The sequence below is a fragment of the Notothenia rossii genome, assembly GCF_949606895.1.
Source record: "Notothenia rossii genome assembly, chromosome: 2".
Classification (NCBI taxonomy): Eukaryota; Metazoa; Chordata; class Actinopteri; order Perciformes; family Nototheniidae; genus Notothenia; species Notothenia rossii.
Window position 1 is genome coordinate 79,878,196 of NC_136904.1, and position 27,204 is coordinate 79,905,399.

General features: G+C 39.8%; 4 protein-coding genes across 4 annotated transcripts in view; 1 reads left to right on the top strand and 3 right to left on the bottom strand.

Annotated features, from left to right (window-relative positions):
• Positions 1–684: 684 nt before the first annotated feature.
• On the bottom strand, positions 685–4,384 carry ing1 (inhibitor of growth family, member 1). Its single transcript, XM_079665601.1, has 4 exons — positions 4,228–4,384; positions 2,967–3,138; positions 2,329–2,477; positions 685–1,634 (listed from the first exon to the last, which is right to left on the bottom strand). Exons 2-4 carry the CDS (start codon positions 3,103–3,105, stop codon positions 993–995), a joined length of 930 nt encoding a protein of 309 aa, XP_079521727.1. The 5' UTR covers positions 3,106–3,138; positions 4,228–4,384; the 3' UTR covers positions 685–992.
• A 594-nt stretch (positions 4,385–4,978) lies between these two features.
• naxd (NAD(P)HX dehydratase) lies at positions 4,979–12,689 on the bottom strand. Its single transcript, XM_079667230.1, has 11 exons — positions 11,598–12,689; positions 11,044–11,490; positions 10,668–10,818; positions 10,513–10,558; positions 10,317–10,405; positions 9,734–9,842; positions 9,263–9,313; positions 9,051–9,155; positions 8,833–8,953; positions 8,587–8,710; positions 4,979–5,480 (listed from the first exon to the last, which is right to left on the bottom strand). Exons 1-11 carry the CDS (start codon positions 12,121–12,123, stop codon positions 5,330–5,332), a joined length of 1,920 nt encoding a protein of 639 aa, XP_079523356.1. The 5' UTR covers positions 12,124–12,689; the 3' UTR covers positions 4,979–5,329.
• A 4,004-nt stretch (positions 12,690–16,693) lies between these two features.
• Positions 16,694–21,007, top strand: rab20 (RAB20, member RAS oncogene family). The gene is made up of 2 exons (XM_079667231.1): positions 16,694–17,236; positions 19,748–21,007. Exons 1-2 carry the CDS (start codon positions 17,047–17,049, stop codon positions 20,341–20,343), a joined length of 786 nt encoding a protein of 261 aa, XP_079523357.1. The 5' UTR covers positions 16,694–17,046; the 3' UTR covers positions 20,344–21,007.
• A 103-nt stretch (positions 21,008–21,110) lies between these two features.
• The window catches only part of col4a2 (collagen, type IV, alpha 2), a gene marked incomplete at its 5' end in the record, with an annotated part of 40,485 nt that continues 34,391 nt past the window's right edge, over positions 21,111–27,204 (bottom strand). Inside the window, 6 exons of the mRNA XM_079665776.1 lie at positions 21,111–22,412; positions 23,249–23,535; positions 25,424–25,615; positions 26,455–26,571; positions 26,661–26,807; positions 26,913–27,011. Of these exons, the coding sequence (XP_079521902.1) occupies positions 22,158–22,412; positions 23,249–23,535; positions 25,424–25,615; positions 26,455–26,571; positions 26,661–26,807; positions 26,913–27,011 (1,097 nt within the window). The 3' untranslated portion in view covers positions 21,111–22,157. The remainder of the gene's footprint in view (positions 22,413–23,248; positions 23,536–25,423; positions 25,616–26,454; positions 26,572–26,660; positions 26,808–26,912; positions 27,012–27,204) is intronic.

Genomic DNA, 27,204 nt, shown 5'->3' on the forward strand with positions numbered 1-27,204 from the left:
GGTTTCACATTCTCACTGAGTATTGCCAAAGAATATTAAACAAGCCAAGAACAAGCGGGAATACGAGAAGCCAACTAACAATGCTACTGCTAAGGATATTTATTTAGAATTGTATGATGTAAATATTCAATTGTGAATTGAAGGCTGACAATATCCATAGATCTCTATTGCCCAGAAATGCTTTTTAGTAAAAAAAAACGACCTTGTGATTGATTTATAATAGACTTTTGTGCTTAAAATAAAAATATTTGTACTGTCTGACCTTTAGACTGCTGAAGCCTCATATTAGCTTTAGCTGAACTTTAGAAGGCAGAGCACAGAACGAGGACTTTGGATGATGTTGTTCCCAAACCAGAGGGATTTAGGAGATCTCTTCATAGGCAGTAGTCGGGGGACATACTAGTGAATAATGATCCTTTTAATGTTCATAAGGAAATTAGTGTTATTTTTTTTCTTGCATTTCTGGTTGGATACTAACTGCATTTCATTGGCTTGTACCTGTACTTTGCACAATGACAATAAAGTTGAATCTAATCTAATTTTGTAAAAACTAAATGTGAAACTAGCTTTTTAAAATCTGAAATCTCCTCAGTTGTGTTCAGATAACCACTTATCTTGGTTTGTTGTCTCTACGAAGTCCTCAGGGTAATATGTAAGAATAACATTTGACAAAACAAATTCTCCTTTATTAAGAAATGTTTTATTTGTTAACAGAGCATATATAACGGACTGGGTTAAGTTGCATGCATGATGAAAACAAAGGGGATGTAACGTTAATCCAGGTTGTACTGTGTCTATTCTTTCATATTTTCCCAACCAGGAAGGACAAATATTTTTTCCCACAGCTATGCAGCAGTTACAAAAATAACTATTTACAGCATCCCTCTTTACATTGCTTATTTTTTTTAACACTGTTGACAATATGGAAAACAAAGACACTACATAAAAATGTAATTTGTATGCAAAAGTGTTCATGAGGTGGATGGAGCGAGCTACCTGTTGTAGGCCCGCTCCTTCTTGGCCCTCTCTAAGGCCTTGTCCATGGTCTTCTCGTTCTCCCCCCGACACTTGGGGCAGTACCACTTGCCCTTTGGCTTGTGATGGAGCCCCACACAGGAGAAATGGAACCATTCGATGGGACATTCATCGTTATCACAGCCAATCATCTCTCCGTATGAAACCTGCTCACAGAGGCAGTACGTGGGCTCATCTGGGTCGATGGGCAGGTCTGGGGGGGACACTTCTCTCTCAGACTTTCCTTTGGACCTCTTCTTCTTCTTTGAAGATGTTTTGGCCCTCTTTTCCCGGGATGCACCCACTCCCACATCCTCGGGTTGATCCAGAGCCCCGTAACTTTCCCGATTGTCTCCATTTTTCTGACGCCGCGAGCGCTTCCCTCCAGCCTTGTCTACACCTGCAGAGCTTGGAGTTAACTCATCCCGCTTCTTGTCGTGATGGCTAGTTTTCCCTGGAGTTACGGTGGCTGAGGATGACGACGAGGACGACACCGTGGACGCTGCGGTGGTTGTCACGGAGGCCGGTACGGGGACCGGAGTTTCTGGGACTTCTTGAGAGGAAAGGAGGAGTTCAGAGTGCCAGTCTATTTGTCGCGTTCGGTTCTCGACCAGCTCCACCTGAAATGAAGAATGTTTAAATGTTACTGCAAAGCTCATCCTGCTGTTTGAACAACATGTAGTTATCTATGTGCTTCAAATTGAACTAGAAAATAAGACTAAACTTGATTAATTTAGAGAAAGTAGTAAGCTGAAGAATGGTGTTCTTCTTATAATACGTTTTGATGATTTTGTCTGTAAAAAAGAAAAAGTTTAATGCCTAATTCAACAGACTTGAATATAAATCGAGGCCACTTCTTGTTATCTAGTAATACATTATGTTACGTTGTGCTAATAACCAGAGGTGGAGAGCCACAGGCTCTGTATTGGTTAACCACTTTTCTAAGAGCTAAAAATGAAGTTGTATGTTTGTAATATAACTGTTTCCAACATCCCTTGTACATATGTTTTATAAGAGATACATATTCTTGTCTATATTCTATTCTAAGTCAAAGGGGGAAGTTATATTTGTTGCTATGGTTCTGATGACCCTCCAGTGTGAAACTATAATAATAAGATTCTGCGGTTTTCAGATTTTCTTCATGGTGTCAGATTTTGAGATTCTTACACAAAAAGCCCTTTAAGAAGGTCTAAAAGACCTGTTTTTATTTACTCCCTGTGTGCTTTCTGAGCCCATTCATTCCAGGAAAGCACTTTCAAACACTAAGACCTGGAAGTTTGCCCCCTGAAGCAGCGCAGGGCGTTCATAACGTACCATTTGACCGGCAATCTGTATCTTCTCATCTCCGAGCTCCTGACTGCGAATCAGTGCCCTCTGAATGGATAACTGAAGCTTCCGCCTCTGCAGGGAGTCAGACTCCCGGCGATACCGCTCATAAGCGTCATCGAGCTCCTTCAGAACATCTGCCAAACAAGAAATCAAGTGGGATAAGAATACTGTCATTTAACATATTCAAAAAAAGTTCACACCAAGTAAATATAAACTTTCAGCTTATATTCAATTACTTTGAGTGTGAAGGGTTTTTACTGAATAACAGGTGAACTAACGAAAGGGGTCTAGCATGACATTTGTTTTAGCTAGGTGTCCTTGATAAAATAGCAACTGAGAATTAATGTTTGGTTCAGATATGTCAGTTCACTCATTGAACTATTATCACTGTATTCGTTTTTGTTACATTTACGAAAGAGACAAATTGGTCAGTTTTGTTTTGGTGGGTGAAGTAAGGAAAAAACCTTGCGATAAATGTAAGTCATTCTCCATAGGTGCTCACACAATAGCAATACTAATGTATAACAAATAAACAAGGATCTGCATCTTACAATATGATTATTGTTAACTTTGATTTTTGATTGATTTATAAGAAAAATGTCCACACTGTCTATCCTCTTTACCTTGATACCTGGCATCAATTTCCTTCATGAGGGACACACTCCTCTGCAGATCAAAGGGCAGAGACTCCACCAGGTCCAAATACTCCTCCACATAATTCACAACGACGTTGCCTGGGTCGCCATTTGTCGGGTTCAACATTGCAGATCCCTCCTTATCCGGAGACACCTGCACCTGTTGAGAGTAAATCAATATGTGTATTGTTGCTGAAACGATTTTTAAATGCTGGTTTTAGGGAAAGTAGTTCATCGTTTAGTACCACTACACTTCTCTGATGTAATTGTGTACAATATGTGTGCATTCTGTCTCGTTTATCAGTATAGATTATCTGAAATCAGTCCGGAAATATTGACAATAATGGTGAAGATATGAAAGGGGGAGGGGACACTGATCCGGAGTCAGTCATCCTGAAAATTGCTACGTGTGCTATGAATCTGCCAACTGAGAGCTCACTAGTTCGTGGCCAAAGAAAAAGAACTCATTTATAGATATAATAAATAACTATAGTTAACAGATAACTATAGATATATAACATAGTAACATACAGTTGTTGCTGAGTGGACCTCAGGGTGCCCTTCTCCAATCCAACGAAGAAGACAACAAAGCTAAACAGTAGCATGATTTAACATTAGCTGGGTGAACTAGCGTATGACTAGAGATAGTGAACGACTTAAAAAAAACACCGATGTTTTAGTGTGAAATCAACCCATAACATTCACTGATAAAATGAATCATCTTATCATTTACATCAGTAACAGCTGAGTTCCCGTGTCTAATTTTAGTCGAGATGATAAACGTCAACGTACCTACGTCAAGCAGTGTTAACCAACTTTCCTGCTTAGCAACTTTGAGATTGGCTTAAAAAGCATACAACGAAATAAAATGTTCTTTAATCGCTGGCGGGCAGCGCTGACCACCGACACCCCAATGTGTCCAAAACAAAGATTAACGCTTAGCCTCTTCATTCAACCACAAAGTAAACAATCACATAACGCTTACATCCATATGCTAACATTACACCGACAAATCACTGTAATAAAAACCATAACACACATTATTATTAATTACTTTTACACTGTTAGTGGCCTATTTTCTATCACGATTGCTTGTATTTAACTGCTAGCAAAATTAGCTTTGATTAGCTTTCAACGCTTTGTATTACTAAACGAAGCTTTTAATAAGAATAACAGAAATAACTTTAATGGGACTTAACCAAACGTATCTAGGTAAGTTGGTATCCAGGTGGCGTGAAGAGGAACTTACCTGTGTGGATATTATTCGTTTTTCTGTAGCAAAAGTCTGACGTCTAACCCTCCGTGATGCAGCGGCTGTTGATGCTATTGCTAGGTCGTGTGTGTGTGTACGGCGGATCCGTGGGTCCTTCAGCAAGCTAATGTTAGCTGCTAGCCAAAGTGCCTGAACAAATATTTTTAAATATGCGCCACAACAAAGCTGCTATGGCAACCAAAGATACAAGTGAACTATTTCATGTACTTCCTGGCGCGTTATCTTTGAACAAATTAATTAATTAATTGGACATTTGCCACCAACACCATCACACCATTTAAATGTATAGTAAATTATGTTTTGTTTTAATACAACACCTATTTTAATGGACCCAAATCACACTGCACTTTTATTAAGACTGCTACTTAGATGCAAATTCCCTCTTTTTGTGTGTACGAATGTTATGTTGTTCTGTGTGTTGTGAGTGTTATTTTATCTTATTTGCCAGTGCCAAAGACACATTTCAATTTTATGTAAATGTGATGGCCAATAAAGTATTCTGAATCTGAATCCCTTCTACCATACATTTCACATAGGTCCCCTTATTTCGGACACAAAGTATCGTTCTCTGCTCTCAATGATTTAGCAATGACCCATTTTAAACACATTAATAAAGCAGCAGCAAACCAGAAGACCCATGGTCCAAGTCAATATTGCCCTCTATGGCCACAAAGGGACGTTACCATAATGATTTTCAAGAACTTGGTTAAAAGTAACTCCAACAAAATTTGATTTATAATTTATTTCAAAATTCAAACAGGTTTTTTTTACAGTGGCCCCATTTATCTTACCATCTCAGTTTATTTGGTGGGTTGGGAAAAATGTATCTACCTCATATTTGGTGAATTTATTAATGATCAAATGAAAGACAGTGTTTGTTAGGCTTCATTTAAAACACTTAAAACAAGTCAGTGTGTATTTATTCGTTTCAAATGTGATAATTCAAATTTAACATTAAAACATTTTTCAGTGGCCCACCAACCACCAACAGGCTATATTACGGCTTCAAGAATGCAAAACTTAGTATGTATGTATGTATAGTGTTTAAAACAACAGTTTTGATATAAATGTGATTCTTTCAGCTTTCAAATAGCTTTTTGAAGGCTGAACCAATCTCCTGGATCATGTCCGTTGTGGTGGTGGAGCGGCCATGTCGCTGGAACGCTTGGTTGTTGCACTGTCTTGTTAGAGAACAGGCCCCGAATGCTGCAACCATTGATGGATTCGCACTGGAGAAATAATAACAAAAATAATGGATTAGGAAACAAGGAGACATATACTTAACATGTGTTTGTTCATACAATACTACAAGTCAAAATAGCATACTGGTGGTTTAACTTTGAAAATGCACTATCAAGTGAAAATAAGAATACATGAGGGCTGCAAGTAAGAGATTACTTTCATATGTATCTATGACAAACTAGAGTATATTGGAAAAAACCCACTACAGTTTTTTACCATGGTGTATAATTTACAATCGTTTTTAATCATATTAAGATACATAATTGTATTAGCTTTACAAGTTTAGTTTTTTACACCAGAGGCCTGTACTACGAAGCCGGTTCAACCTATCCTGGATATGTTTGAGTTACCCGGCTTACCTAATCCAAAACAAACGCGCTTTCGCTAAACTGTCCTACGACGCTGGTTATCTACTCGTTAACTCAAGCCAGCTTTGCCCTATCTAGTTAGGTGCACGTTCACATAAAAGGGGTGGTATTTGGAGCATTCGACCAATCACAAACATGGACAAGCATACTGACAGTGCAGCGTCATACTTCCTGAATGAAAAGTCAACTATAATATTAGTCAAATATGAAGACATTAAACCTTAAACATCCATGACTTAAACACTTTATCCAGGATAAAAGTCACATAGCTGCACCTGCAAGGTGAATACAGCTGGTAAAAGAAAAAGTGTTTGAATGCGTACATTAACAGGTTTATGATATCACTGCAAGTGGATCTGACTTGAATTATATTTGACTCGAGTGCTTCGTCAACTTAATGTGTTGCTTAAAATAATACTTCTGCATACAGTATTTGACACTGAGTGTTGCACAGCCAGATACGGCTCAAGAAGCTGACTCAGATAAGGAAATATATGATACATTATGATGTGATATGAATAAAGATGAATGATGTTATAATAGTCAGATTGCTCTGAAGATGGGAGGTGATATTCTATTAATGTTCACGTTCACACAGTCGGTGATTTTTGCCGGCCGTCTTTCCTGCAACGGCAGTTTAAACTGTATTTCCTTTCTCCTGTAATATGACTTGATCGCTTTAAACTCCGCACACGGAGATCTGATTGGTCAGCAGGCAGTGCTTTCACTGAGTTGAGCTCTTAACCTACAACCTAACCTGCTCCGGACCAGGGGGGTATACTACGAAGCAGGATTTTCGTTTAGCAAGATGACTTCTGGGATTTCCGGTACTAAGAAGCTGGTTCACTTTTTAGCGGGCTAGATCTCCATGGTGACTTATCCTGGAACCTAGTCTGTGCTCCGAAGCAGGATAGGTTCCAGGATAAGAGATCAACTCAGCGAAAGCACCACGCCTGCTGACCAATCAGAGCTCAGTGTGCGGAGGAAATACAGTTTAAACTGCCGTTGCTGGAAAGACGGCCGGCCAAAATCACCGACTGTGTGAACGTGAAAATGAATAGAACATCACCTCCCATCTTCAGAGCAATCTGACTATTATACTATTATGTTAAGAAAGCTTAATTAAATATCTGCCACAACATAAGTAACCGGATCAAAGTAACATTACGTTGCCTACAGTCCGCGGCACTGTGAGTGCAGACGTCGATGTGTCCCATTATCATTCATATCACATCATATCACATCATAATATATCATATATTTCCTTATCTGAGTCAGCTGAGCCGTATCTGGCTGTGCAACACTCACAGTGTCACATACTGTATGCAGAAGTATTATTTTAAGCAACACATTAAGTTGACGAAGCACTCGAGTCAAATGTAATTCAAGTCAGATCCACTCGCAGTGATATCATAAACCTGTTAATGTACGCATTCAAACACTCTTTCTTTTACCAGCTGTATTCACCTTGCAGGTGCAGCTATGTGGCTTTTATCCTGGATAAAGTGTTTAAGTCATGGATGTTTAAAGTTTAACTTCTTCATATTTGACTAATATTATAGTTGACTTTTCATTCAGGAAGTATGACGCTGCGCTGTCAGTACGCTTCTCCATGTTTGTGATTGGTCGAATGCTCCACCACCCCTTTGATTTGAACGCGCACCTAACTAGATAGAACACGGCTGGCTTGAGCGAACGAGTTGATAGCCAGCGTTGTAGGACAGTTTAGCGAGAGCGGCTTTGTTTTGGATTAAGTCAACCGGATAACTCAAAACATATCCAGGATAGGTTGAACTAGATTCGTAGTATACCCCCCAGGTTAGCCGCTCAGCATAAGTTACCATGGCGATCTAGCCCGCTAAGAAGTGAACCAGCGTCGTAGGACCGGAAACCCAGAGTTTTCCCTGAAGTTAGCTCGCTTAGCGAAAATCTGGCTTTGTAGTACAGGCCTCTGGCTGTCAGGAGGCTGAACTCTCTCCCCTCTCCCCCCTCTCCCCCACTGGACTATAACTCCCCACACACTCAGACACTCAATTCCAGCACCAGACACTTTTTTACGCTGCTATGGATAATCTTACACTATGTACATTCCCTAACATATTGAAGTGACCGTTATTTTATATTGATTGCTGTGTTTTATCTTAATGTGTGCATATGTGTAAATTTGTGTTGATTGTGTATCTATATACACAATCAACACACATTTACACATATGATGATCACGTGCAGTGTGGAGGGCAGTGGGAGAAGATGTGGTGGACATCTATATATATATATATATATATATATATATATATATATATATATAGAGGATATACATATTTATACATATTTGTATTGTTGTATTTTGTATTCAGGATTGTTGGAAACGTTATTTCGATCTCTCTGTCTGTACAAACACACAGAAAAATTGACAATAAAGTTGACTTTGACTTTACAATATATAAAACCAAAATTAACCCTATATTAAGTTTGATGAATTACAACTCACACAAGTTTGAACTCTGCAATTTGAGTTTTCAATGCAAACAAATCAATGGGGGCTGTAAAGGTATATCATTTATCCTGAAACGTACATAATGTTTTTTAAATAGTTCATATATTTAAAATGGTATGCTTTTTGTAAGTATTGTTTGAAAATAAGAACACTTGGTATGGTCCTTAACAAAAGGAGCTATATACTACAATTAAAACAAGATGTACAAGCAGCCAATCATGCCCTCACCTTCTGCCGACTCCAGCTGCAGAGGCAGCATGGGCCCAGTGTGCAAACACTCCCAGAGATCCAGAGAGAACGTCCCCCTGTCCACCACATCTTCTCCCACTGCCCTCCACACTGCACGTGATCACTGAAAACAAAGTCAGGAAGTCACCACATGTCTCCAGAGTAACATTGCAAAGGGTGATAGACCAGCTGGAAAGAGTGTCTCCTAAATATTGTTTTCATATTGGGAGAAATCTTGACACTTACCTTTACCGCCATCTGTAATGAGATCCTGTTCTCCTTTTAGCACCATAGTGATATTGCCCATGGCAACACTGAGCTGAGTGACGCTGCGCTGACGATCACTGATGTCCATGGGCTCGTGGTGCTGAGACAGCAAACACACACATGCGTACATTAACACAGAATAATGTGTTATATGCCATTATTTGGTGTCTAAATCAGCTCTGCGGAAGAAGACCCACCAGCGCCTCATACAGTCGAGTGAACTCCATGAAGTTAGGTGTGAGGATGCCTTTGTGGTACCCGTGAATAACAGATGGTTGCTGTGTAACTAGCCATAATCCATCCTGTTGGAAATAAACAAATATAATAACAAAACAGACTCATTGTTCTTTGTACAGCTCTGCGAATAAAATCCCATCTGTTCAACAAACAGCTTGATTTTGAGACTTACTGCATCTATGATGATTGGGATATCTCTTGTTTTAGACTTCTCTATCACCTCCTAAAAGACAGGGAAAAGATAGTTATTTTTGAGATAATTTAGAAGCAAATATGCAAAGAACAACAAGACTTAGGTTAAAGAAACACACTGTACAGTTCTCTCAGGCTACACCAAAGAAAATCTGTATATACAAATCAACTTGTTTGATCATTCTTGGCAAAGTTGGGTAACAACTCGACAGTAGAATTACCCAATTTATATAAAATATATGTAGTTTAAATTGTATACACGTTTGCCAATAAGGTACTGATGGATTTAACTGTCTTTAAGAGTCTCCTTAGCATCAGTGCAGATGTGTCCACAGAGAGGAGTTGTTTCAAATGTGAAAAATCTAATGTTAGTACAGTTTTGTGTTTATGCACAAGCATCTGTTCCAAGAGACTGTGTAAGTGCAGGAGGGAGTGAATATATTCCACGTGCCTTGGCTGTTTTCAGTAATGCTTCTTCTCTCCCTAGACCTGGTCCCACCACCAGGGCGTGAAGTCTCGGAAGCCATTTGTCTATCTCTTCCACTGCATTAGGGCTGTCCCTTGATACACACACAGACACATTAGATTTGTTTAAATACACTACTTTTGACCCAACATGGTATTGCTCTTTTTTCCAAAAGCCATATTCTTTTATGCCTTAACTTGCACATACATAATCCAAACTTTTTCTACTAGAGATGCTACTACTTTATAACATACACAGGTGATGGCCAGTAGTTGGAAAGAAAGATGTGTACATGCCTCTGATTCTCAAATAAATTGCATGCAGGATGTTCACATACTGTAGTTGTTCTGGGTTACTGTTTGGGATATGGTACTTGCACTACACTTCTATTACAACATATTACTTTTGGCACGTTTATATTAAGTATACAGGCATAATAAAGTTGCCAGTGTATTAAAAACATTTGTTGGTGTTGAGGACTGTATTACATTATACAGAGGGGTGTTCTAGTGAACAGGTTATTAGAGGACATTCAGAGAATAATTGGTCCCTGTGGATCGTTACTTACAGGACAGGATGAACTATAAGTTCAGGGCTGAATGATTTGATGACAGTAGCAGCATCTTTGGTGCAGAACACATGAGACAAGTCAGCCCCCTGGAGAAAAATAAAAGGGACTGTCACTGCACCAGGACTACACTTTAACTGTCTTATATGTCATGCTGGGTAATATTAATGATCATTGTCTCATCGTTATTACATACCGCTTTCAATGCTGAGATGGCGGCAAAGTACGGTGCTCCAGTGTAGCTTTAGAGGGTGGAGATGAAAATAATTAGAGCAAATGTATTAAAGAACAAACAACCTCAACTGTGTTTGGTGAAGGATGTTTGTGTTGAGAACGAGTTGTGTTTCATACTCTTGGCATCCTCCAATGATCCCAATACGTCCATCTTGTCCCTTGTGCTTTTTCGATGTCAGTGGAGGGACGATGCTCTTTACTAGTGAGAGGAAGTCCTCATCCATGCCTCTGTGTGACGTAGATCCCGAACTGTAGTAGCGTTCAAACACTGAGGGAATAAACAAAGTGATTGTTTTAAAGTGTGGGATAACAGACTAAAGATGACAAAAATACACAAATAGCAATATACTGAAAAACAAGATCAATTAACAAACCACCTAACATAAAAACAAAACGTGTACTGTGGTGACAGTTCCTTCATGGAGCCTTCACATTGAAGCTGATTTGCCTTTTAATTCCCCCTCGAGGCTGCACACGACAGCTAAACTAATACCTATTGGCTGTGGATCTGGGTTCAACAGTTGACTTTTTGGGGCGCAACAGTCTGTCTGGGCTGAAGGGCGTCTGAAGTGACCGGACTGGCCTTGTTTACATGATGGAGAGGCACTGGAGAACACTGGAGCACGGGCAGGAGGAGCTGTTTTGGGGGGTTCTGCTGCAGATCCAGCTCTGGTGGAGGAGATGCTGGAGAACATCTGTCCAAGCATCTGAAGCATGTGCAGCTCCCTGGTGTGTTCAGTTTCTCTTCGGGTGTCTTCTGCCTGCAAGCGCTGCTCCTCCATTCGGTAGAAGTTGTCCTCAGCATGGACGCTCTGCTCCAGGAACTGCTCCATTAGTTTTTCCATGGGGAAATTTGTGCGCCGCTTCCTTGGCCGTTTAGGTATCCTGGCTGACAAGTTGCTGGCCAGCTGGCTGCTGTTATGTGGTCTCACTGAAGTACCTGAAGAAGAGAGGGGCAATACAATGTTTGAGGCATCTTTGAGCACATACAATTAAATCATCAAAGTATTAGAAATAGATACATGTGGAATAGGAAGGAGGACTTACTGTTTATGCCCACTGTCACTTTAACCGGAATTGGGATGGGAATAGTAGGATATTCCAGCTTCACTTCAGTCTCTGCAGGGTAAGGACACTCCCCTGTGCTCTCTGAGTAAGCATCCTGAGCATCCTGAGCATCCTCTGCATCCTCCTCCTCCAGGCCCTCCCCGGCCTCCTCTCCCCCCGCCACACTGTCTATGAACTCCTGAGGGTCAAGAGCAGGCCGGTTGCTCAAAATCCTCTCCATGGTGTCATAAAACTTACAGATCTTATGATACTGCCCGTTGTTCCGTAGATTGCCTTCCTTTGCCAACAAGTACTGTCTCTTGAGGCTTTTGATCCGCACCCTGCATTGCTCCGGTGTCCTCTCAAACCCCGTGGCCCCCAGCCTCCGGGAGACGTCGCGGTACACGAAGCTGTTTCGGAAGTTCCCATCTAGCGCCGCCTGGATGTCCTGCTCCCCCCAGATGTTCAACAAGGTCCTCGTCTCTACGTCCGACCACAAGAAGCCCCGCGTTGTGTTCACTTGCATAGCGGATCTAGACAGGCGTGCTTACAGAGCAACCTGCAGCCCCAGGAGTTGAATGGAGATGTTGACTCTGCGGATTGTAATGGGCGTCTGGATCTTGGCATCAAAGCCGAGGAGCGACGCTATCCCAAACAGCAACAACTGGCCATTAAAATAGCTTAGAAGGACTTGTAAGGATATTAATAATTGTTTTAATTTTGCTAACTATTACAATCTATTGTCAAATCAACTCTTTGTTTGCTAGCTAAGGCATAGCTTTCTATGTTTATCCTTTTACGTCGTTAGGAAATGCGTAGCTAAGTACTTTGGGAGGAGCTGACCGGGGATCGGTGTCCAAAGCCCTTTTCACAATCTCATCTTTTATTAGCGGGAGAAAAACTGACCTGTGATCAGCACTCTGGTTATAACTTCCCTTTTTTCTGCCTCTGTAAGGTGTCTGCGGGGTCCTAGAGCTACCAAAAGCTTGTCATTACCAACATGGAGGAAAGGCACCACTAAGATTAAAGGCTGCTAGCTAAACTAGCATCACAGCTAACTGGGCGGTGCGATAAAATGTCACACTTTTCATTCACTTTACCTTTCTCGTTCAAACAGACCAATGTGACGAAAAGCGACAGAGCAACTGAGATAAAGCAAAAGGCGAGCATCTGAACCTCTTGCGGCATGTTGTTGTCATTCTTCACCCCCTGGTTGTAAACAGTTCTTCTTACCTAAACTGGAGCTGCGTCTCAGCTTTACACAAAGTATCCTGATCATGAGGCTCCACTCAGTCCTGTAGTACAGGAGGAAACGATGCCTTTAAAGACGCCTCGGACAATCCTATATTGAAATAGGCTGAAATCTGTCAAAAGTCAGCTGTAGCCCACACAGCTGAGCAGCTCAGCCAAACTGCACTTCTTCTGATGGCCGCTATATGATGCTGGTTGGAGCTTTGAGGGAATTGATGCTCCAATAATATAATACTAACTACAATTTAAAAAAAACACTTTTATCACTTTATTTATTTTGTGTTGTGTTATGTTGAATCTGTTCAATAGCAGGCCTGTACATTTGGCTTGTTTTATAATAGTATAATATATGTTTAGATAAACAATATTCATTGTCTCTGTATTTATTTGCTTGGAATGTGGCTATTAAATGTTGCACTTAACAAAAAGAAACAATTTGAGAAAAAACTATTTGAGAAAAAACACCTTTAAAACCACATACTAAAACATACAAATGTTTCCTGAAGTTTAGAAATAATCATAACACATACAATTCAATCTTACTTAAACTACAAATTGCTGTTACATTTATTGTCCAATGCTTAGCATAGAAACACTGGCATAAAGGGATGAAGCATGGCACGGTCTTGCGATATTTACGACAGTACTTGAACGCAGCATATGAGAGGCTGAAACTGTGGAGTTGATTTAAAATCTTTAGTCATTTAAATTGAACATATATGTCTAATACATCAGTTTTAAAGAATAAAATGTGACCTACTGTCACTAAATGTTATTGCTTTATTTAGATTTCTCCAGTGGAAAAGTATTTTTGGCTTGCTTTTAAGAGTAACATACCTCTACTTTGTCCACAGACCAGATTTATCTCCATTGAAGAATGTCTGCCATGGTAAAGACATAGACTAAGCTCGAGTGCGAAAACTATAACTCCACCACCCACGGGATCGTCCCATGGATTTAAAGGTGATACAACGTGACAAATCAGGCACGACTAATACGTGTAGTTTTGCCCTGAGTTTGGCATTGAAGGTAGAAATTAAAATCCCTCTCAAATTGTTCTCTGTAAAATTCCTTACTGCGTCATTTAACCTGGAGAGCCCAAATAGCATTTATTTGGAAAGACAGCCTCCCTGTAATCAACTGCTTGTACTCTAATTTCAAAGTTTACCTTAAGCTTTACTGTCATTTTCAATTATATGTATATACTCCTACACTATCTTGTTAACTACATTCAACTGGATACATGCATATTGTTATGCAACAACCTATTGTTGACTCTGGGAATCTTTCTAGGGGTTCAAGTTCCTTTTTTTATAAGAAGTTTTCATAATGGTTTCAAAATATTTACTAATAATGCGGTGAAACGGGTGAAACTAAGGTCAGTAGGCCTGAATCAAAACAGGAGCTTGTGCTTATGCATTATGGCATGCGCTGCTGCAAAGCCGTTTTTTCTAAAAAGGTGATTAAAATGTTATATAATGACAACTTGTAATGTCGCAGGAATATTTAACAATATGGGTCAAAGTTATTTCCATTTTAAAATATTAGATGAAAAGAAAATCCCCCAAAACTCCACATCATTTAGTATTATATATTTTGTCTTGATCTGATTGATCTTTGTTTTTTTTTGTTTGGCTTTTAAATTGTTTTATTAAAAAACGAAATCAGCAGCGGTTCCCAACCTGTGGGCTGCGTCCCCCTAGTGGTCCGCGAAGGCATTGCAAGTGGGCTAACAAATAATTTCTTCATTTTTTATATTTATTTTTATTTTGTACAGGCTAAAGACACAAACATGGACATACAAATAACTAATAGGAGATTACATTCCCATCTCAGACAACAACAAAACAAAAACAGAAGAAATAAAGATACAGTCATAGGACCACTTCAACATTTCACAAACAAAAATAGGTTGACAACCAACTACCACCAAAAACACAACATGGCAAGCATATTTATTGTTCCTTTAAAGCAGTGGTTCTCAAACTTTTTCTGTCAGGCTCCCCCTTTGGAGAAAAAAAAAAGTACGGCCCCCCCAACACAAGTCAGGCTCAGTGGCGGCGCCAGAGATTTATTTTGGGGGTGCTGTGGGGTAGCTTGACGTTTCATAGAGGGTGCTCAAACATTTAAGGTTTCCCATTAATGTACCGGTCGCTACAGTGGAATTTTCTACTGCAACTGTTACAATGAAGGCTCGATAATCAGCTCACGGCATATAGGTGTAAGCAGGGGTAAAGCGCTATTTTTATAGGTGGTGTGTGGACCTCACATAGGGGGGTCCGGGGGCAAGCTCCCCTCGAGAAGATTTATTTTTAAATATTTAAGTTAAATACATCAATCTGGTGCACTTTGAGAGCAAAATGAAGAGATCTATGGATACATCTCTCAACACCCATTTGAAACAGAACTGTAAACAGATTTACTTTTTCTTTATGGATATTTTACAAATCACCCTTTCAAACTTTATTCTTTTTTTACTGTCATATAGTATTTCATACGTGTTTTTCGTTTATTCTCTTATTTTTGTATAACTATAATGATCATATAAACGTGTGCCTCTGAAATAATTGTTTACATTAATGGTGACCAGAACGTTTGAGACCCACTGAGATAACACTGAGAGAGTCCTTTAGCTCACTGAGTTTCTCAGTCTGACAGGAGAGGACTCTCCTCCACTTTGTTGTTGAAAAAACTCCTTATATCCGTTAGCGTAGCTTGCTAGCACCAGAAGCTAACAACAACGATCTCCGGTACTGGTGCGCTCTCTCTCTCTCATTCACTCGCGCACGCACAAAATGGCTCGTTCCACACACACACAGAGCCGAGCTTGAATGAAACACAGAGACCCAGACGTAATATTACTGTACTGTATCATATTATTTTCGAATCAATACTTTTTCAAATAAATGATTTTTATTTTAATCTTTTTTATTATTTTTTCTATAACCATTTTTCCTCCTGGTCTCTCGCGCCCCCCCTGTCATGCCTCTGCGGCCCCCAGGGGGGGCGCGTCCCCCACTTTGGGAACCACTGCTTTAAAGGTAGGGTAGGCAATTCACTTCAGAAACACTTTTTGTTATATTCCATGGAATGCTCTTAACATCCCGATAGCAATGAATAAATTAAATGCTTTGACAATAAATACACAAGATTTAATCTGTGGAAGCTGTGGCGCTGTAAAAAGCACGACCAATCATCTGAGCCGGCCCGGGCAGATAATTGGATGGCCTACCTGCCTGTCAGCCTTCCATCTCGTGCACAAACTTATCTCGTGCCCTCATTGGTCATGTGCGCGTTCGTGTGTGTTGGAGGAGGGGCTGAAGGAAGGGGCAGATTTTTTTCCGTTGCATACTTTCAAATTCTAGCGCACTCGAGCTGGTTTCTCCATTCTTACCTACCCTACCTTTAATCCCACTCTTCGTTAGAGCTAATTATTTCCCATTTCATGGCGTGTTCAGCCAACCTTTCATTTTTTCTCAATAATATTTTTCAAAATAAATTGTATTTTTAATCTACTCTTCAAACACCTTAAATTATGATTACACATTGATTGACTTTTTAAAATATTTATTTTAGCCATAAGAATAGCTGCATTTATTAACTGTGTGTGGACTTAATCTAAAAGCCCAAATCAAATATTAAACGGTGTAAATGTAAATTCAATATTTGCTACCAAATCATTTGCAAAACATTATGATTTGTGTGGAAACATTTTCATTATTGAGATTTTATTTTATTTACAAGGTGTCACATTTTCTGAATTGACCAATTGGAACTTTATTAAGCCTGCGTATTGTTTATGGTTGAATGTGGGCCGTTGAAGGGCCCTGAGCCCTGAGTTGAAAAAGGTTGGTAACCGCTGAGCTAGACTGCTGGGGCAGCTCACGGCCTGCCAGCAGTAGTAGAACCTGAAAGACACAGCTCAGGGTAAAATCGCTCACTGTGAATCATTAGCTCCTCACCTACTTCCTGTTTCACCTCAGTTACTTTTTGAAGTTCGGACAACAGATTGAAAATGAGTCTACGCTGATGGTTGCAGCGCTGTCCCATATTTAAACAAACTTTCGTTCATAACATGGCTTTTGTCAGAGGAATTCGCGACTTGAATTTTACGAGCTAGACCTATTGTTTCACGATACGGAAAGAAAGAAAGAAAGAAAGAAAAGTATCCTCGCTGCAGCGGGACCGAAGCAGCACCATGCCCGAGGTATCAAAGATGAAGAAGCCCGACGTGAAGCTAGTTCTCCTGGGGGACATGAATGTGGGGAAGACCTCGCTGCTCCACAGGTATACGGAGAGGAAGTTCAAAGACACCGTCAGCACTGTTGGAGGGGCTTTTTTTCTAAAACAGTGGGGACCATACAACATCTCTATATGGGACACTGCTGGTAATATGTTTTTGTTATTCGACTTTTCCCCCTGTTTATTTAAAACTCTTATCTCATTCCTCCTGTTTATGAGCTGTGTTTACCTGATAAAGCGTGACCCCCACCTGAGGCAATCACAGGCATGTGACAGCCCAGTCTGCACAGACACTCTGCACCATCTGGGGAAAAACAACCCTTAAAAGCACATCAAAATAAATCTCCAAATATATACACAGTCACACACAGATCCCTTGAACCTCTTTAATAAACATGTAGACTAATCTACTGGGAAAACCTATAATCATTAACATGATATTAGCCCAAAGTTATTTGCTCCAAGTTGCTTTGTGTTCAGCCTTAATCTTAAAAGAAAAAATAACGTTTAAACTTAATGAAAAAATACCATATAAGATACAAAAGTCTTAAACAACTCAACATTATTGTTGATTTTGAATACACTTATTTACTCATATTGTTATTAACATTTAACACATCAGTTTCTGGCAGTTGGCAAGACTATCTGAGAAAATCATTTATAACACATCTGTTTTGGCTCTGGTTATTTGTGATTATCATCTCTCACAATTCTCCGTTAAAAATGCAGAATAAAGCATAAATTCTTTAATTGGAAAGAATGACATGCATTCACAATGAAATAACTAGTTTGTTCCAGTTTTAGCTGATTATCACATGCTAAGGAGCATTTGACGCCCTTCTAAATACGAGTAAGCAAACACCACAAACTTATTTACCATGCAAACAACTGCTTGGTAAAAACAAACTCATGGAGGTCTTTTATATTATTGTGCAGTTAGCTTAATGTTGTTAATATAATAGGTCACTTCAGTTTTCCCTGCTTGCAAAAAAACAGAGAGGTTAAAAAATCACGGTATGCTTTGCTTTCCTAAATTGCTCAACATTGGACAAATCTAAACCATCATAACCTGCACAGTCATCCATGTACTTCTGCATTACTGCTAATTCTCGTATACAGAACACATTTGACCTTATCATTTTGCATCTTAAAGAGCTGCTTCAGATAGCTTGTTTGATAGCTGCCCGATAAATAACAACAACTTATTTACATGTGATTTGGCCTTCATGACAGACACTTCAATTAAAGCTGAAAAAATATTAGTTTTTATATTATCGAATTTTCAGTTGCAAATGCCCTTTATTGACTATTTATTTCAGCATTACTTCTGTTATACAGAAACATGATTAGTCATCTCTATGCTCTGTCCCTGTTAACACCTTTTATAAAGAACTCTGTTAATTTGCCTGGAGGATTTGTTATCCACAGAACCAGTCCGTTATATTGCTCTCATATTGAATACATTGAAACTTGTGCTTTTCTCGAACTTCACTCCTTCATTTGCCCCAAGGATCACAATGACTTAATAAATCTTTGATCCTAAATACACATATTTATATTTTCTGTGGAAAAAATAATTTGGTGAGTCATCAAGTTACTGCTGATGAAAAAGCTTATAACATTCCAGTATTGTATAAACATGAATTACAGTAATCCATCTAAAGCAAATACACACTGCCAAAAGTAGAGCTGGTGAGCCACAGAGATAAGGAAAGTCACAGTAAGCCATTTCCTGTCTATGTTCCCCTACTCCGTGACCTCTGACAGGACGTTGGTGTTGCATTTGAATTAGTCTGTGGTAGAAAATGCAGGATCAGCACTAAGTCATTTTAGGGCTGCTGTTTCAGAGCCCAGCGGCGGCCAGAAAGAGTAATACTGGTTGTACGAGGACCTGTAGGGGGATTGGCTCGGTAGCTCATTTAAAACATGCTGTTGCTTATTTTTCAGCTGACTAAGCCTGTTCTTAGTTAAGTTTCAAAGCCCCATGTTTCCTTAAACATGTTCCTCTTAGAAGTCACATGACAGGGCTACCCGTCTTCCCAGGCTTCAACATATCCTTTCCAAACTTGCATAAACAGTCATTTCCAAAAGCATGAGAAGGAATGAATGAGTTTTATCACTTCAGTCAGTAGTTTGTAAGAAATACATTTCTTCCTGCCTTGGATCTTTAGTGTATTTAAGAAACTATTTATGACAAATTGATTTAATGAATACACTCATAGATTCTATTATAGCTGAAATTATTAGTTGATCAGTTAGTCGACCGGCACTAATAATCGGAAACAGTTTCAATGATGAAATAAAAGATAAACACTCTCTGGTTTCTTTGCTCTTTTACTTCATATATAATAGTAAACACAATATATTTCGGGTTTCCCAACAGTCGCAGCGGAAAACAAGGAATTAAAGTTATCAGTCAATCAACAAAATAATCTTAGTATTATCCAAGAGATGCCACTGTAGCATCGAGTCACACAACGTGCCCTTTCAACAAAGGTTGTCTCTGTTTTCATCCTGCTGACTATCTTGCACAACTTCGCTCTGTGCGGTGTGTCCTCCTGCAGTGCTGCTCTCACAGTCTGTTTTTAGTTTTGTATGTTTAAAGGGATTCATGTTGAAAATGAAGCCAGCATTTGTTGACCTCGCTGTCTCCTCAGGTCGGGAACAGTTCCACGGTTTGGGATCAATGTACTGCCGAGGTGCAGCCGCTGTCATCCTCACCTACGACGTGTCCAACTGGCAGAGCCTAGCCGAGCTGGAGGAGCGCTTCCTGTCCCTGACTGACACCGCTAACCACGACTGCATCTACGCTTTAGTGGGCAACAAGGCTGACCTAACGGACCCTAGAGCCCAGCTGTCCCAGGACTCAGATGAGGCATCCAAGGACCGAATGGATTGTGGGGAAGAGAGGACAGAAACCCAGGTTCTGTCTGCCTGCCCCATGCCCCCGGCCTCCCCTGTTTCCCTCTCGGGGATAACGCCAGGGAAACAGGTGACCCCCGAAGATGCAATGGCTCTTTACGGGAGAATACTGCGCTACAAGGGCCTGGAGGAAAAGAGCTGCCTGCCTGCAGAGAAGATGTGCTTCGAGACGAGCGCCAAGACGGGCTACAATGTGGACAATCTGTTTGAGGCCTTGTTTGATCTGGTGCTGCCCTCCATCCTGAGAAATAAAAATGAGAACCAGCATTCCCCCACAGTGGACCTGGAGGAGTGCAGGGGGTCCAAGCGGGGCAGACCCGGCTGCTGCTAGAGAGGGCTCCCAGCAGAGACTTGTTTTTAACAATAGACTATCAAAAGTTGGTCTGTGGACCGAATATAAACTGTGACGGTACTACTTAATTGCCTTGACTGAGACCTAATAGCATTAATGACCTCCCGGTAACACAAACAGATTCTGTGATGGTGTCCACTTACATTTTAAGGAATGGAAATAAACTTGTGCTGCGTTTTGACTAAGCTTTGAAGCCTTCATCCCCAACGACTGAAACCGCACTTGTATCCCAAAGATGTGCCTCGGGCCAGATAACACATAAATGCCAATCATTGCTTTTTGTAAATGTTTTAGATTGAGAATGTCACAAATGTAACGGCACTAATTGTTAAGTGTGGGGCAGGTTGCACTGTGTTTATTACAGTTGTATTTTAAGATTACCACCAATCACTTGCTTTATGCTCTGTTACTAGCATTATTACTGATCTTTATATTTTATATGCACATTTTCAACTTTTCAGTGATCGTATATAGTTAATACATCTGTAAAATGATTACGGCAATTGTTTTTTTTGTTTTTTATCCAAGGGACAATGCGCATCAATTAACATGAGCAGTTCATTCCATCACGTTAACCCGCCAGATTTAGCCCTACAGGCTAGTTTTGATCTACTGCCATAATAAAGATGTATTTTGCAGCCTTTCTGGTCTGCCAGATTCATTAAGTATCTATCACTTAAGGGGTAACCAACCATGCTCTTTTTATATACATTCTATGACCAGATTGTGAGAGTAAAAGGACACAATCAGAAATATAACCAACTTTAATCTTTACAATCCAATGAAATGATGAAATTACTAATATTCCAATACAGTTGTTTGTCAGTATATTCCCAGTTTATACAAACTGTTTATTTGCAACTCTTGGTGAAGTAGAACATTTGACCTACTTTCTAAATTGCGTAAAATACTTTAATCTCACCCAGGATCAGTGACCGCAGCATGGATTTGCTGCAGTCAGACCTTTGATCCGAGCTGTTAGCAGTCTGTCTTGTTGGAAGTTCAGGTTAGTAGATTTATAAAGGAAAATGAGTGTGACATGAGTAGTATTAGATAATATATATATTTAACCTCTTAAAGAGGGGCTTCAAATTCATTCAGCTGGTATAAATACAAAGATAATCAGTGCATTGTGTGAACATATGGGGTATGAAAAATAAAGAGTTATAGATGATTTTGCAATAGTTGATAAATACATAAAACAGAATAACAGTTTGAAGACACTGTTGTATTATAAAAATACATTTTGAAAAGAAATGCAATAAAAGCAGGATAATACTGTCGATAGTATCAACCAACAATTGTTCAAGACACATTCTTCAATTGGCAAAGAAGCAGTGTTAGTGGCTTTATGGTGGGCTGTAAACCCTAAACAATACAAACATCTAGAGAAACTGAAGCAGTGCATTCACACGGGCGTCTTTGGTTCAGCTGTAGTGTTCTGATCTACTCTTGATTGTTAACAATGAGTCATCGTAGCTGAGGTAATAAGTTAAACAGTAAGCACCAATCCACATTTAACATAAAAATACTTGTTTTCCCATAATGCTGTTGACTTCATAACGGGGCTTCTCCTGTTTTATCTACATCGGGACATTTCACTCAGCGTTCAGGGCATCGCAGAGTCATTGCATATCTGAGCTCTGTGGCTCGGGGAGAATGTTTCCAATTTACATTGATCTAAATCAGTATTTGAGATCCCCCTTTGTTTGGTTTAGTACACAGATAGAGAGACAACACTAGGCCACTGTCAATGCAACCAATACTTTCTGTCCATGCTGCTGTTGCGTCTCTCACAAGTTCTTCATGCAGACCTGGCAGCGGCTGATGCGTGACAGCAGCTGACCGGCTTTGAGCGTCTCTGATGACGGCTCAGTGTGGAACGACTGATCTATGGAGGTTAGCCAGAAGCTCTGCTTGTTAGCAAAGTAGTGGCATGTGCCTTTGGCCCCGTTACACTCAAGGAACGGTGCTGTGCGGAAGTCCTCCAGGCAAGAGCCGGGCGATGACAAAGACTGACCTCCGCCTTCATTTCCTGCTGCTGTGTGCTGTGGAGACAAAGGTGAGAGGGTGACAAATGAGGCAGGTGTGAGTTCAGATCTACACAAGAGATTTTGGTTACATGTTACAATTTAGAATCTAAGTTAAATATTGATGTTGTGTACATTTTATTTTTGTCAACAAATCCACTTAACGATCAACACCAACAATGGATTCATCAACTAACAAGTTATATATTTGATGGAAAAGCCTAACATTGCCTATCCTTTTATACTAAAGACCTCTAATCAATTCAGAAAACAGTTTCCAACAAACACAGTTGTCTCATACTACATTTTCTTTAAAACTACCGAGTATCCAGCCTTGTCCGACAAATAACACTGCTTGTGATTAGGAGTTACTTTAAACATTCCTTTATGTTGCAAAAACACATACAGTTCTGTTTGAGATGGGTTAATACAGACACAACGAACAAAAACCTGTAGAACAATGGAGGGTAGGGAGAGGAGTGGCGACCTTTGGTCCAAATCAAAGCAGCAGAGTATCCTGACTTTTAGCCACTAGCAAGGGTCAAGTTTCATAAACGCTGCGTCATTGCGACATTGCAATACATGGGGCCATTTCATGAAACCCTCCCTTTCTAGCTGACCAACACCCACACTCTCATTCTCCACATTCCCAGTTTGTCACCAAGGCGTTCTGTTTTACATTCTGTAATAATTAATCTGAGATTTTATGAAATTTCCCAAAAGCAAAAGAATACATCATACATCATACAGATGTTTTCACAAGCCAAGAAATAGAACCCATCCTTAGAAAATAGATCACCCCAAATAGAAGTGCATTGTCCTCTTGTGTTGTTGTATCAAGATTGGCTACTCACCATGAGGAAGGAGTAGCCGATCCACATGCTGCGCCAGCCCGCAGGACACATAGGGATGGTGATGTCCTGGCTGTGGATTGCGATGGCAACTGATGGAGCTTCACATACTGAGCAGCGGCTGATGTACGGTTTAATCTCTCCCTCTACCACAGGCATCATGGGAATAGGAGCGGTGGTCGACAACCAGTAGGACTTATCATTCCTGCTGGCATAGTAACAAAGGTCTCCAGGGTTGCAGTACAGGAAGGGCATGGTGTTGAACCGTGGGAGGCAGGAGCCAGCCAAACCTGAGAAGGACAATACAAAATTAATTATACTTTAAAAAAGGCACACATTTAATAAACAAACTTGAGTTAAAGTGTATAACACAATAAATAAGAAAACAATTTTAATAATCATGATATGGTTAAAACTTAAAACAGATTAAAATGATGAGAGGAAATAGGGTTAGGTAGAGATAAGAGATAACGTGTGGTTAAGCACAATAGAGTACATTTAAACTTCCTTACAAGTGAACACAGCAACCACTTCGCCACAACTGACAACTATGTGATATTGAAAAATGCTAAAATGAAGTATAACAGTACCACAAGTACAGAAGAATAATTCAAAAATCAATAACTTGACTAAGTAATTTCAGTTATCAGGCAGAACCCAGCAAAAACGACCCTACATTATACCAGAATAATTAAAACTTCTTACAAATTATATAGAGCCTACCTAGCAAGGGTGCCTTAGCTAACTTAGGTTAATTTGCTATAGGAAGTTATAATTTTATTTTTTCTTTGAAAATGTATGGTTTGTGGTGTGACAGTAGTTTCAATGCAAAATAAAAGGTCCTGAGTTCCTGGGAGCTCAAACAAGTGAAGGTGCTCTTTGGTCTGGAGCACAAAAGCTCCAAAAACAAAAGTCAAAGTTGTTCTTCTGGGAAAAGTAAAAAAACGCTTGGTTGCATTTTAAACTTTTGCCTTGGCCTTCCTTATTTTTTTAAAGGAGTTTCCGCATCGGAAATAATGTTTTGATGGTCTAACCCAGTTTTATAGTCTTTATAGTTTTAATGTTTCACCTGAGAAAAGTGTTGAAAAGTGCTATATAAATAAACTTGCCTTGCCTTGGTGAAATGCGGTCAATTGTATAGAAATATAAAAAAAAGGATTTCTCTTTTTAGCCACGTCCTAACTGTCGTGCATAGTTCATTCACTTAGAAACAAAATCTGATTACATTGATGAAAAGTCAATGATTGATTTAAATGTTGGAAGAACCTCGTAACAGGATATGGGCGAGGCAAAACTTGAACATATTCAGAGCCTTTCCTCTCTACTAAACAGCCTTGTTCACATTAGAACAATCCACATTTAAAACAAACGCAGAGCTAACCGGGAGAAGAAAACAATGAATTTAGTGTGTTTGACTTGTTAAAAAAAAACATAAGAGAGATGTTACACATTAAATACAATATGAAATAACCATAAACGAATTCTCCATATTCTGGGGTCATTACTCAATTATAAAAAAGGGGTCCCTTAAGAGGAAAGATTCAGAACAACAGCTTTAGGAAGCATTTACATACACATATATTTTCAAGATTGCCTCTAACTATTGCAGGAAACGGTTTATTCTTGTCTGGACTTAATGTACCTCCACAAAGCAGCATCTCATTAGAGTGCCACTGTGTCTGACCCATCTGATTACTCGCTTTCTTTTCCTGCCACTTCTGCTTTATCGTTGTTTCTTTCTTTGAGTGTCTTGTTAAACTCCAATAAGCAGTTGTCATGCCTCCTCTCTGCCTCCTTTATCTTTTTAATTTAAGTCTATTTATAATATATTATCACATGTACCATCACATTTATTTCACCCCCATAATGCCACTATAGTTCTACTTGTAAATGTGAAATTGAAAAGTAAGATCCCCGGCTGCTTCAATTGAAACTCAGCCAGCACATGATGAGCCCGGCTGCTCAGGAATGTCTTCTGGTTCACTGGATCACAATGTCCTTTCTAACAGGACTGCACTGTAACAAACTCACACTGGCACATGTCTAGAGTAGACAATGCACTGATAACATTTTCTCCCAGTCTAACGGAGTAGCAAAATAATGTTCATTCACAAAAGAGATTAGAGATGACAAGTCAACACGTACATTCAAATACCCAAAGATTTTACACAGACTTACCGAGGTCCTGGTTGTGGGCCTTCTCCTGGCCCTCGAGGTAAAGCAGACTGTAGCCGTCCCACAGTTTGGACATGCCCACAGGACACATGGGCACCTGTTCTGTCTGACTGTGTTTCACCAGCAGGTATCCCACGCTGACGCTGCGGCCCGGCATACCAGGTAACCCATGGATACCAGGGTTGCCGTGGTGACCTATTGAGGAATGATGTAATTATTGGTTTGCTTTCATTCATGCTCAGAGTAAGGCAATAGACGATTGGAAAATGTTGTGTAATTTTCCTCAGAGCCACAATAATTTTAATTCATAATTTCATCAAAATAAGCTTAAAACTCCCAAGAGGCAATAAAACACACTGCAATAGCTTTGCACTTTTGTTAAGTAAAGTGTTTGTATTGCATAACAGATAAGACAAATCTTTCTCTAGTGAAAATCCTTTTTAATTGAATAAAAACAACAGTAAACTGTTAAATAATGTCTTAATGAATCATAAGTCAGCCTGCATAAATAAAGGATTATTTCTTATATGTTAATTCCTTTTGAAAAAGGTTATATTTTTCACATTTCTACCATGATGAACTAGACAGCTTTCTCAAGCCTCGCAGGAGAGTATTCACAATTATCCCGGCAATGGAGTTTATAGTAAGTGTTTTTATCGCTATAAAATCCTATATTGTTCAATCTCTACTCATACAGTAAAGACTTGATACATGCATTACCATTTACAGTAAGATGGGCTAAATATTAGTCATACAAAAAAGTCATATAGCTCTGGCTTTACTGATATATCTGAAAACACGAGGTGTACATGCATGTGAATGATTTCAAAGGTTCACTCAAAGTATCAATTATCTAAAATAATGACCTTTAAGAACTCGTTTAGGAACTCTCTAGCCCAAAGCTCAAAGCTATCAATGCCTATTTATTCAGACTTTCACAATAAAACCCCGAAAACCCTCTTGGGAACTGGGTTCCTGCTCAAGTCTGCACATACTTTAAATCCTTTAATCCAGGTGTATTAACCCTGACATACCTTCACTGCCTTCCAGACCGGGGTGACCCATTTGTCCGGACTCTCCACGGTATCCAGGCGTTCCTGGTGTACCACCAATCCCCGGCATGCCCTTCCGCCCGATGGGTCCGATGAAACCTGCACCGGAAGAGAATACGTTTGTGTTGCTGAACCGGACACCACAATAAGCGATGCTCAACGACACATGTTTAATTAGAATGACTTACCTGTATCGCCGGGGGGCCCCTTTGGCCCTGATTCCCCTCTGACCCCCTCTGGTCCTTTGATACCCTGTGGTCCTGAGAGGCCTCTCTCTCCTGGGACTCTTACTGGAATTGGAAGGGGACCCTGGTTTCCTGGTATTCCACGAAAACCTGTAGCAGAGAAGGATAATCTAATGACCGTGACAAAAAAACACATCAACTCCCATTTGGTAAGGAGTGAGCTGTCTGTAGATTTTGTGAAAGTGTATCATATACCTGTAGGTCCAGAGTTTCCTTTTAGGCCAGATTGCCCTCTTTCTCCCTTCAAACCAAAGCCTCCGGGAATGCCCATAACTCCTTGCTCTCCTTTTTCCCCTGTAAGGAGAAAAGCATACACACATAGGGGGTGATCATGTTATCAGGAAGTATGGGTGACAGGAATGAGTAGAGATGATACAAAAATCTAAAATGATTAACTCTCATTTTGATTTAATAATCTTTCCAAGCCTTTAACATTTATATAGACAGTCTATGCTTTTGACAGAGAAAGTGCAACATACTGTTTGCC

What these genes read in the sequence shown, in the direction of transcription:
- naxd (XM_079667230.1), bottom strand. Translation starts at nt 12,123, where the DNA reads ATGCAAGTGAACACAACGCGGGGCTTCTTGTGGTCGGACGTAGAGACG. An exon ending in ATCATTGGAGGATGCCAAGA is followed by an intron (nt 10,559 to 10,667) that starts GTATGAAACACA and finishes CACCCTCTAAAG; the next exon opens with CTACACTGGAGCACCGTACT. An exon ending in CATTACAGATGGCGGTAAAG is followed by an intron (nt 8,711 to 8,832) that starts GTAAGTGTCAAG and finishes CTTTGTTTTCAG; the next exon opens with TGATCACGTGCAGTGTGGAG.
- ing1 (XM_079665601.1), bottom strand. Translation starts at nt 3,105, where the DNA reads ATGTTGAACCCGACAAATGGCGACCCAGGCAACGTCGTTGTGAATTAT. An exon ending in AATTGATGCCAGGTATCAAG is followed by an intron (nt 2,478 to 2,966) that starts GTAAAGAGGATA and finishes CTTGTTTGGCAG; the next exon opens with ATGTTCTGAAGGAGCTCGAT. An exon ending in TACAGATTGCCGGTCAAATG is followed by an intron (nt 1,635 to 2,328) that starts GTACGTTATGAA and finishes TCTTCATTTCAG; the next exon opens with GTGGAGCTGGTCGAGAACCG.
- rab20 (XM_079667231.1), top strand. Translation starts at nt 17,047, where the DNA reads ATGCCCGAGGTATCAAAGATGAAGAAGCCCGACGTGAAGCTAGTTCTC. An exon ending in CTCTATATGGGACACTGCTG is followed by an intron (nt 17,237 to 19,747) that starts GTAATATGTTTT and finishes CTGTCTCCTCAG; the next exon opens with GTCGGGAACAGTTCCACGGT.